General features: G+C 44.8%; 1 protein-coding gene across 1 annotated transcript in view; it reads right to left on the bottom strand.

Annotated features, from left to right (window-relative positions):
* Positions 1–12,265, bottom strand: part of Asph (aspartate beta-hydroxylase) — a 163,450-nt gene that overhangs the window by 42,616 nt on the left and 108,569 nt on the right. The window contains exons 15-16 of the mRNA XM_038347167.2: positions 8,249–8,335; positions 1,998–2,148 (exon numbers count right to left, since the gene is read on the bottom strand). Of these exons, the coding sequence (XP_038203095.1) occupies positions 1,998–2,148; positions 8,249–8,335 (238 nt within the window). The remainder of the gene's footprint in view (positions 1–1,997; positions 2,149–8,248; positions 8,336–12,265) is intronic.

Here is a 12,265-nt window from a genome sequence, read left to right on the forward strand (position 1 = left end):
GGTAGCAGGGTTATATGCCATACATAATTGCTCAAGTAGATACTAAACACAGCATCAACCCTAAACTGTAAGGATGGGCTTATTTTCGGAGTCAATCCACATTTACATTTTTATCTTAAATTTCTTCTTCAGAAAATGTCAGTTTTCTAATTCCTTAGAAAAACGTTCTGCTGAAATCATTTTGGGTTATTAGCTTTAGGATTTCTGATAGAGGGTTGATAACGGAGAGTCAGACTCAGGGCCGTGCAATCAGTACTTTCCTACTGACATAAATGGGCACTGAGGGACACGGAACGGGGCTTCACTGCAGAGGCTTTCTCTAACACTCCTCACTTGTCTCTCATTACTGATCCAGTTAAAGAGCAGAGGAGACATCTTCTGGTGCTAGGGGAGCCTCTGGTGGACGACAGGCTATGGTGCACTACATGGCTCAGGAAACCCCAGCCGCTGTTTTCTTTGTGGCTTTCAGAGGAAAACAGTCTGGGTCCACTATCATTGCCTTTGTCCCCACTGGAGACACAAACTGAAAATAAAAGAAGGTGCTAAGTAAGACCAGCACTTGTGCAAAACCACCTCACAGGGATTAGCTGCCTGTAAAAGGGATGTCAGTCAGGAGGCGGCAGCAGGTTCAGTCAGGGTTGCAGCTCCCCAGTTAGCAGAAAACCTGGTCCGTTCATTCCGTAGTCTGTGCCCCACTGCTGGTTAATGTTATTCCCATCAGAACCCCAGGGTGGCTTGCCCAAGCAGCCATTCCTTCTCTTACAAGTTGGTTTCTTTTCTGTACACTTCCGGCCTCCCTACCTGCCCACCTAGGCTCCAGCTTTCCTTCTGCTTGGAATTTCTCTGTTAATGATGACAATAGTGCAGACCAGAGTACCTCCCGCAGAAACCCGCTGCCTGCCCCTTCCTCTGTGTCCCGGTCCCCTGCTGTACTGTGAGGCAACTTCACCTCCATGCAGTTCCAGGGTCTCTGTCTCGCTGCCTCTGAGCCTCCTCATGTGACCCTGCCGCATTTGCACTTCAGCAGAGACCAAACTAAACACTCAAGAATGTCTGTGAGAGGTCAGAAGTCTTCACACGTGACCTTGCTCTAGGACTAGGATGCAAAGAGAAAGTCTTGGCATAAAAGTTAAGAGCGAGCCAGGCTGTGTTGGCATATGCCTTTAGTCCCAGCACTCCGGAGGCAGAGGCAGGCGGATCTCTTTGAGTACAAGGCCAGCCTGGTCTACAAGAGCTAGTTCCATTGACAGGCTCCAAAGCTACAGAGAAATCCTGTCTCAAAAGACACTCCCCCCCCAAAAAAAGTTAAAAGGGAACCAAAGAAATCCACAATTCTAAGTTAAAAAATATTTAAATTAATTCTTTTAAAAAAATCAAAATGAATGTAAAAATCCAGTGTTTCTGTGTATGTTTATATACATGCGTGTGTGTGCACATAGAAGCCAGAGGACAACCTTAGGTATCTTTCCTCAGGAGCTGTCAGCCTTGCATGCTTGCTTGAGAAAAGCTCAAAGACTGACAAGCTAGCCAGACTTGCAAGAACAAAGACCTGAGTGTAATACCCAGAATCCAAGTAAAAAAGGCCACACATGGTGGTGCAGGCTTATAATCCCCAAACTTGGAAGGCAGGGACAGGCAGGTCCTCGGAACTATCAAGCCATTCAGTCCAGGCTTATGAAGAGCCTTAAAAAATAAGGAGGGATGGTACCTAGGTTTCCCTCTGGCCTGGATGCTCACAAACATTTGCTTCTATACAAGCACACATGAACATGTGTGCACAGACAGACAGAGCCCCCACCCTCACACACATACACACGTACGTGAATATAATGACTGCTTAAATGTAGAAAAGGTCTGTTTAAGACAGACAGATTAGCAGAAGCTAGCTGTAAAGCTAGGCTTCTTTGTAAACACTTTGGCTTGGGTAGGTACCACGTTCTTGCCACCGAAACATGGACATGTGCCATCTCTCACCAACTTAGCACTCTGCTTCTCACCTAGAAACTGCTGTCTTTCTGACCGTCGCTTCAAGCTCAGCTTCACCAAGTCTGTGGGGGCATCGGGCAGGCTGGCCGCCTCCTGGTAGGTCTCGATGGCCCTGCGCAGAACCTCATTGCTCCTCCTCTTCTCTGCCAAGTCGTCTTCACACTAGAGGATGCCCCATACAGATCAGTGACCCATGACCTCTAGGCTTGTCATTTCCCCCAGAGATTCATGACAGTTAACCTTTATACAGGCCTTTCAGAGAGAAAACTGGCCTTTTCCTTAGCAAATGATACCAACAAAAGCAAGCAAGGTAACTGCTATTTCAAGAATAGGAGAAAAGGTCACTACTAAGGTACAGATGAGGAAAACTGTAAGATCCAGATGGTATTTCCTAGGGCTGGTGGGGATGGACTTCACAATATATGAGAATGTTATACACACAGGACTCTAGTTCACAGTCTGGTCTTCCTATTCTGTGCTCAGAGACTCATTTATTTCATCCACGCAACAGCTTTTCAGGGATCAGACAATTGTTCTACATATGTGTCACATGAGTCAAACAAACCAGAAAAAGCGCTTTTCTCATTTCATTTCCATTTAGGAAAGGATGAAATGAGAAATACAACCCAAGGTGCTAGGCATAGATACAGGCTGACGGGCGATGAATGTGGAATGGGAAAACTACTGGTCTGATCAGAACAATCAGGGGAGTCTAAAAGGGGACAGACAGCGAGGCTATGAGGAAAAATTTTTACAGCAGAGAGAACAGCAAAGGCTGTGGCTTTCCAACACAGCAGGGAACAAAGGGAAGACTGTACGGGTGGAGGGGTGAAGGGAGGTGACAGTGGCATCAGGTGATTCAGAGCCAGAAAGCTATTGAGGAGTCTCAACTATTATGTGAGGAGAGGGATGTGGTGTTTCATATAATCTAGTGCCTTGAAGGGATCCGAGGGCTTGTGCTAGCCACAGTACTGAGATCAGGCTGAGAGGAGAGCAGAAGTGGGGAGGCCAGGTAAAAAGCCAGGGACAGCAGTTGCCTGGGCTGATGCAGTGGTAATGAGCAGGAAGAGATGGGATTGTGGATTCAGCTTGAAGGTCATGGCCAAGATGTCTACAGATGCACTGAATGTAGTAGGAGAGACAGAGAGGGGGTAGAGAGGGAGAGAGAGAATTCAAGGTTGGTGTTAGTGACTTCTTGACTGAGCTGTCACCCCTGAGAGTGGGAAGATAGGACACAGGCAGGTCTTGGGGAACAAGGATTCAGGAGTTTAATTCTGGATAGAGTAAACCAAATGCCAAGTGGAGATAAACACTCAGCAGGTCCATTCCTGGGTGTGGAGTTGGGGGAGAGGCTGGCATTCAGGACGCGTGCATGGGAAGGGTCAAGAATGGGCACGGCACTTAAAGTTGGCAAGCTAGAAGTCATGAGTATAGACTCAGAGAAGTTCCAAGAACTGAATCCTGAGATGATCCATTGTTTCAAGATCATTAGAGGTCGGGGAGACACAGGAAGATGAGCAAAGGGGATGAAGAATGAGTTACATAGGAAGAACACAACAACACAGCAATGCTCCAGAAGCCAAGAGGAAGACAAAGGCTTGAGGAGGAAGAGAAGAAGTGTGCTCCAAGTGTCCATCAAGAAGGACAAGAGGAGGATAACGAAGAAAACTTAATGGACTGCTCTTCCATTCAATGGCCCTGGCATCATTGCTTCAGGGGATTTCTTGAAGACATGCATCAGAATGGAGCTGTGTCAAGAGAACATGGGAAGGATGGAGGAGGAGAAGAACTCCTAGCTAGCCACAACAGGAACCAGAAAATGTGTCTACAGGTAGAGGGGGCTGAGAGCCCAGCGAGAAGTCTTCAGGATGAGATGATACATTACATTTCTCAGTAGATGCAAAAGACCCAGCAGAAATGGAAAAACCTGGGGACAAGAGAGGACACAAACCACATGGAAGTCTGCTGGTCGGGGAGGAGAGGACAGCTAATACCTGACACTGGATGGATACAAGGTATCAGTGCAATTGTGTGAGAGGGTAAAGCCTCTGGACACCTTTATTTTCCTAACAAAATACCCAAGATCCGTAACTTCAGATAGAGAATGGGGAATGAAATACCAGAGGCAGGAAAAATTGGGCAGGGGGTGCAGGTGTAAGGTGGACCTAATAGCTCATCAGAGTTTATAGACTTTCATTTGAAGATCAGCATTCAAGAAAAATTACTGCAGTTTGATGCTAAAAGTAGTGTGTTTTTAAAATTAGAACGAGTGGATATAATCACTATTTAATATAAGCTGTGTGCTGGTTAGTATGTAAAGCCTGAGGACTTGGTAAGAAAATCCTTGCATCTCCTTCCTCAGAGGGCAAGTCATTTGTGAGAGCCAACATCAGTTGGTATGTGTAGAATGATCAGTCTTTTAACAGTTGATGTCTATGAGTCACCCAAGCCAGGCTAAGAATGAGCTTCAGTCACGGGCATTCCTGTCACATTCTTGGGCGGACTAATTCACTCAAACCTTTTAGGGAACCTGTCACTTTGTACCTCAGAGCCACTAATGAAGTGAATTCAGTCAATACTTTAAGATTTTTGCATTCACTGTTTCGGGAACTTGCTCAAAAGTGATTTTTTGCAGAGAGCCAAGAATAGCATGTAATCAGTGATACTTAAAAATATAGACACTACAATTTATATTTGACTTGGTGTTGGCGCTTTAAGAGCTCTTGAGATACTGCAAAGAAATTGCCGAATTTGCTAACTGAGAATTGGAAAAGTCACAGTTTAGTCCTTCTTACAAAATTTATCGACTTTTATTTTTAAAACTCCTAAAAATTTCAAGTTTCCTTTAAATGACTCGATTAAAATTTAATTTGCCATGCTTAACTTTTGTTTTATGCCACATTAGTGTTAACACTGATAACATCTGTAGCGTAATATCTTAGAGATTAAAAAATACTGCCTGAGGCCCCCATCTCAAATTCCTCCTGTGAAGGAAAACTACACACAGAGAGAGCACTGCATCCAGAGGCTCCAGTCACCGTGATTACAAGCACATACAGAGAACACTTGGAAAGCACAAAACGATTTGCCATAATTAACATTTGAACAACCGTCTTCCTTCCAGTTAATGGACTTTCCATAATCAAAGGACTTGGTATTAATGGCAAAACATATCACTTATCTGGACATTCTGGATCTTTTGGTGATAAACATCCTCTCTCAATAGCAACATAGTTTCCCAGTGTTCGAAGATTATGGCCCAATTAGTTTACGAAAACCACACAGTTGCTATGCGCTATACCTGGTGTGTACCAAAAACATGGGAAACTTATTTATATTAATTGTTTTGCAAATTTGATTTAGGTAAATTAAATTAATGAAATTGAATTAATTACTTTTGAACGGGCTAGAAAGACTGAGCAGCTGGCTCTCAGGTGGCCTCCACCTTCAGTTCGGAAGGAGATGCGCTGTCCTCCTGTTGATGCGTCACACACAAGGGGATACTGGTTGCTACATCTGAAGCTCTCCACCCATTGCTTTTCTGTCCGAGATCATCTCCTTTGGTGCAGGGAAGGGCACAAGGGACAGCGTGAGTCCTGAAGCAGAGGACGCGGCTTGACGACATTCCAGCGAACCTTCACCAAGAGAATCTGTGGCTGACTTGCTTAGGAGCTCTTGTGTGCATAATGGGGACTTTCAGCTTAGGCTGCCCCTGGGGAAATATATTTATGTTCCCGAGGGAAACTTGGAAGACAGGGGGTCACAGCCTGAAAGGAGAGTCACAGAAGGATGGGTCTTCCTTGTGCCCCAAGGATTGCGGCATCAGTGGGGGAGATTTTGAGAAATGCCTTGCTCAGTTCTGGATACAGGACATCACAAGCATATCCATTGCCCTATATCGAAGCCCTATACCAGGGTCTTCCTATCTGGGAGCATATAAAAAGAACAGGTCCCTACTAAGGGACATGAAAATGCTGTAATCAGCCAGTCAATTGCTTATTATGACTTATTTTGTAAAGCTTGCATTTTAGAAAACATCAGATGATTCTACTTGGTTAAGGTAAAATAATTCCAGACTGTCTAACATACTGTAACCACATGAGTAGGAGGCCTAGACACAGACGGTAAAAAACAGAAGGTCCTATGTTTTGCAGACCCTGACAAATTTGTAACTTCCTGATTTGACAGCCGCTGTCCAAAGATGTTTTGGATAAGGCTGTCTGATCTGTACTTTGTTTTTTTCATCCTGGGCAATTAATGGGGAAGTAAAAAGGGATCCAGGGCCCTGATACTTGCCAAATGACCTATGTAATCAACATAGTATATGAACAGTCTCTCCAGTTGAGGGAGAGAGCTGCTATCTTTCTTCCCCCACCGGATCCATAGCTCCTCTTTGGGACATGTATCCTGCCGAAGTTCGACCTCAGCACTCCTCCTCCATGAAGCTTACTCCTTGACGTATTTTTCACCAGGTCTGGCTTTACTCTTGAGTTCCAAATTCCAGAATCTCGTGCTCTCTTGATGTGCCCCTTGAGTCTCTAATAACCACTGCAATTGCAAACTTCAGCTCGACAGCTGCTCTGCCTGGCCAGGAACTGACATTCCCTTCTCTTCAGCTACTCACGGCAAACCAGGAGTCAGCGGTCAATTCCTTTTCTCTAAAGTCCTTTTGAATCTCTCCTTGCCCTTATCGCCCCCCATGGCCAGGTCACCGCCCACGCCACCAGCATCTCATGCAGGCCACACTGTGACAGCCGCCTACTTTCTGTGTGGCTGATTGTGCTCTCATAACCCATTTCCCAACTGGCAACCAAAGCAGTGTTTACAGAAAGCCACCAGGTGGTCACCTACAGGAGCAATAGCCTCCAAAGGCTTCCCTAGGCATGAGCCCTTTCTGGGTCACCCTGCTCATCACCTGACCCCCTTACATGTCCAGTGGCGTTCCCTGTTTCTTTTCTATTCTCCTTGGTCAGTCCCGGCAGGTCTGTGCATGGTCCTTTTGTTTGATGCAACGCCTTTCCTTCACAGAGGAGCTTTGTGAGTGCATTCTGCTGAGGGATTTCTCTCCAGTACTCAGCAGAGGCTGACACACAGGGAGCTCTCACCACACATCCTGAGAATAAGTAGCCCACAGTTGTTCCTGCTGTTATGCTGGACACCGCTTCAAGTTGGCTGCATATTATAACAATCGACACCTCAGAAATGTCTAGGACTTGCTGTTTAAAAACGGGCAAAAAGGCAAACAAACCTTTATTTGTGAATGGTGCAGCCCAGAGCACACCTTTCTCTGGCCTCACACCACAGGAGGTGACATCTTTTGCCTTGGTCACCCAAGGGCTAGATGCTCAGCAACTGGAAGCCACTCCTGTAGCCCTGGGCTTGCCAGTGCTGTCCGCACTAGGCAATCCTGGACTCACCGCTTCACCTCACCTTGCTTTCCTCATGGAAAGTCCCCCAAACTTGGGATACCTTCATTCCGAATCTGTCTGCCATTCCTGCCATCTTCCATGGTGGCGGTGCACAGGGCACCAGTTTCCTAGCTTAAGGTCAGAAAAACAATGAACTCTTTTATGTCGGGCCAGTTTTGTGTCCTTTTGTGGCCACAGCTGAGTGACTATCAAACAATTGCAAAATAAACATTTGCAGCACAGCTGGGCTCGTGACAACGCGGGTGAGTGTGCCCAAGCCTTGTAACAGGAGTTGGAAGACGATAAAGCCCAGAAGAGGAGATGAAGGAGAAAGAAATGAGGAGGAGGTGGCTGATGAGAAATGAATCAAGGGAAAGAAACAAAGTGACATTCATGCCACATTTTAAAAGGTCTCTCCAAGGCAGATGCAATGCCAAGAATCACATGTCAGAGCCTAGATGCTCCAAAGACCTGAAAAAAAATCATGAGAAAATTCAAACAGAAGGGAGGTCGGGGTGACAGAGAACTAATGGCAGAGGTGCCCTCCCTCTGTTTTCTTGGCAAAACCAGAGACAAATCATTTGGAAGTACTAGATTGGACAGATGCAGTATTGAAAACTGCCTCAATTAAGATGGCATGTTTTCCCTGTGTATGTCTGTGTCTGTCTGTCTGTCTGTCTATCATCTATCTATCTATCTATCTATCTATCTATCTATCTATCTATCTATCTATCTATCTATCTATCTATCTGGGAAATGACCTAGAAATTAGAAAGCAAATGTGGAAGAGAGAAAACTCTGATTACACAGAACATGTGAGCTCCAGGAAAGTGTTCTGAGAAAGGCCAGGCTACCTGTGCTTTGCCGTATCTCGCTCGTGGGCTCTGGGGGTACTTCCGAACCAGCTCTTCAAACACGTTCATTGCTTCCTCGACTTTACCCTGTGTGAATATAACCCCCAGGGAATAATGATATTTAGTTTTTTATTTAATAGTAAGCAAACAATTCAATCAGAAATTTTTGGAATTCTTTTTGAATGCTAAACAGAACTGGCTACTTTAAAAAACACAGAGCTGTGACCTAAAACTGTAAGGAATGTATCTTAATTTTTAAAGTGAGGTGTAACAATGAAACAAGACTTTTGTTGGAAATAACCACATTTTTCTCACTCTACAGAGTCCCCATAGGTTTTCTTCATGAAAACATTTAAGTTACATGTAGGATGCCTCAGGCCTGTTGGAGGCAATGAGGTCACCACAGCTTCGAAGTCTCTGAAAAGGACAAAGAACAAACGGGAAGACCGTCAGTCCACGTGACCACGGTACTGGTCTCTGCTGGAAGTTGGGGTTGATTTGGCTCATCCGAACACAAGACTGCCTCCATGGCACGTGTGAGCTCCTACCTCCCTCTCTATAGTTCTTCAGAAATAAATACCATCAGCGTCCTATGGGGGAGGCAACGAATGACTAAAAATTTCATGGCTGGAGAGCTGAAGGCTGAAATTGGTTTCATGGTGTTGGAATCAAGGTGCTGGAGAGGCTCTAGGGCAGAATCTGTCCACGCCACTCTAGCTCCTGAAGCTGTCAGCATCCCTTGGCCTGGGCTGCAGGGCTCCACTCCCTTCCCTCTTACATCCGTTTGTCTTGCCTTCTGTCTGGACCAAATCTCTGCTTGCCTTTCTAAAAACGACACATTCAGGGACTTTCAGACGGTCCATGAAAATCATACCTACAAAGACCCATCTTAAAAATGTTTCCAAGACAACGTTTATGGATCTCAAGAAATGGTTATCCTTGCAGGGGGTTGGGGATCATTTTCCAGTTTACCAATGTGGGCCTTCACTTCCTATGGATGTGGGGCCATACCATCTGGTTAAACCTGGTGGCTTAAAACAAGAGAAATTTATTCGTTCACAGTTCTGGGCAGGCAGATATCAAAATCACGTTTTCCTGGCTAAAATGCCAAGAGCACACACTCTCCAGAGGCTCCAGAGGGAAGTCTACCCCTTTCTTCCCGTGTTCCTTGGCTGGTGGCCCTGCACTCCTACCGCCACTCTGGTAGGTGCACATCTTCTCTGTGCATGCCACCTCCTATCTCCTCTGTATCATGGCCCCCTCATTTAATGAAACAAAGGTACCAAATGCAGAATGCAGTAGACTCTCTACCTCCAGATCCTTAATGCCACCACATTTGAAGGACCTTGTCTCCAAGTGAGGAAACAAGTACAGATTCCACGGATTAGCATTTGGTTATCTTTTGGTGGACCATTTAAGCTTATTTCGTATCCATTAATCGCCAAAACCACTTTCACGGCCATTGTGTTAAGTGTACCACTGACAGACCGAAAACACAGGAGCACCAAGATTCGTAACAAATCTCACAACACATCATTCTTCTTTGGTAACTTGGCCTTTGGATTGCCTCAAGCAACAGGCTGTGTGGCTTTCACAGGGGATCATCGTATGTGCTCACACATGAGTTGACTGTAATATTAATGGGTCTGTTTTTACTCAGTTTCTCTCCCTCAAGATCTCTCCTAGCTACTAATACTGCCATTCCACACTTATTCTGATTTGAAAAGCATGTAGTATTAATAATTAACTTCCTAAAATGATCTGTTCTTCAATGTAGCTTACTTATATAGAGACAGCTCTGGAGGGATATGTACATGGCCCACCCTGTTTTGGTGTGAAGGCAGCGGGCAGTGCTGAAGGCCATCCTGACAGTCGATGTAGATGGACTGCAGGATCCCCTGGAGTGATGTGGGAAATTGTGGGCTCATCAAGACCCTTCACTATCCACTCAGCTCTGCAGCAGAGCGCTTCTCTGTGGGCTCCATACAGACAGCTATTATGCTGAACTATTCTATTCTGTTCTGCTAGACTAGACTATTCTAGTCTGCTTCTGTTTCTCTCAGTTTTGCCTGCAAGGAAGTGGAGGTGACTTCATCTGCAGTATGATTTAGAGGCTGTGATGTGACCTTCCATGTGCTCAACCTGCTGTGACTTTGTTATCTTTCTTATTACCCCCACCTCCTACCAAAACACCAAACAAACCACCACCACCACCACCAACAACAACAACAAAAAGAAGAGTACATGCATTACCTCCTTAAAGACTTTCATTTATAATACTATTACAATAATGATGCCACTAAAATATACTATTCTAATAAATAACTTCATTAAAAATGAATATATTTCATTAGTTTATATTAAACCCTGTAGGGGAGGATAAGGGAAATTTTTAAATAAACATGTCATTTTTAAAAACTCAATGATTCAGGGACAACAAGATGATTCAGTAGGCTAAGGCACTTGCCACCAAGCCTGACAATCCAAATTTGATGCTGGGAACCCACATAGCAGGAGAGAACAGATGCCAGGAAGCTGCCTCAGAGCTCCACGTGGATATCAGGGCCTGTGTACACCCACATATGTGAATAGACACCCATCAATGAATAAAGAAATGCACTTGGAAAGCTTTAAAACTTAGGTTATACAAATGTGTCCTGATTTCATACAATTTTGGCTATAACAGAAAGCGAGCACATGCTTCCCCACAGTATAGAACTTGGATGTGAAGGATGGACGGGGCTGTACCAGCTGCCTGGGGCACCTTGGCTCCGTCCTCAACTATTCTTGTATACTGAGTCGTACCTTTTGGAAATACTAGCTATAAAAACAATCATAAACAAGACTTAATTATGTTGACGGCTTTGTCACAACACGTCTCGAGAGCAGACATGAATGGCGAGGCTGCTGTTCCTCTAAATTCTCCCCGTTACAGACTCACAGTGCTCCTTAAGGAAAACACCATAATTTCTCCAAACGAGCAGGGCTGGAGAACACCCTGCCAGCACTGGAGATCCCCCTGACTTCTGAGCTCCTTGGTAACTCAGCCTGTGTTCACCGTCCATCACAACCACAGAAGACTCCTGTTTTCAGGGCCTTCATTTATGCGTTAGCCCAAAAGTCACCTTTCCCTATAGCCTCCTCATGTTGACAGGCATGATCCAGGGCAGAGAATGTGAAGGAAACACAATGAGATGAGGGAAGAGGGTCCCTGCTTCATTTGTATGGAGAAATGCAACCCCACACAAACACACAAAACAAAAACAAGCAGACTACAACAACAGCAAAGCTCATAGACAGATTTGCTTTATGAAGGGAAACAAGATAGATGCAGAAATCACTTTATGGGACAAAATCCTAGGCGCAGGGGATGATCGCTGTCTCTGGCATCCTCTAGAGTTACTGTTTGTATATGCTGGTGTCCAGTGTGGACCAAACCTCAGCTGTGGAGTCTTGGCTAATGCTGGTCACAGAGGCCTCTTTCTTTCTGCTACTTCCAATAAACAGGTGAGAAGTGCAAGCTTACCCCACTTCCATTCCTAACTTGCATCATTTTTCTTAGTGGGTTTAGCCCACTTCTGTGCAGCTAATGGCTACTGGATCGAAAAGCACGTAGCAGAAAAACTAATGACCACTACAGACTCTGAATTTAAATACACCCAAAAAGACATTTCTAAGATAAAAAAAAAACAGGAAGATAATTAATTAAACATCCTGACCATAATATAATAAGTATATTGTGGATTATCTTATTATTGTAATATATTACATGGCTATGACTACACTAAAGGAGATAAAGATGTCAATATATAATATGGATTCGTTGTTTTCAAAAGCTGAACTATCTAGTGATAAAGCAGAACATTCCCATTACTTTGATAACAAAGCAAAGCTGCCATGAGCTTTGTGTGTGAGGAGAACACCAGGCCTGTGTCATTTCATGGCTACAGGTGCTGGACTCGAGACTTTTGTGTCCGCACTAAGGCCTACAGAATTGACTGTGATGGTAACATGACA

Source organism: Arvicola amphibius, chromosome 11 (genome assembly GCF_903992535.2).
Source record: "Arvicola amphibius chromosome 11, mArvAmp1.2, whole genome shotgun sequence".
Classification (NCBI taxonomy): Eukaryota; Metazoa; Chordata; class Mammalia; order Rodentia; family Cricetidae; genus Arvicola; species Arvicola amphibius.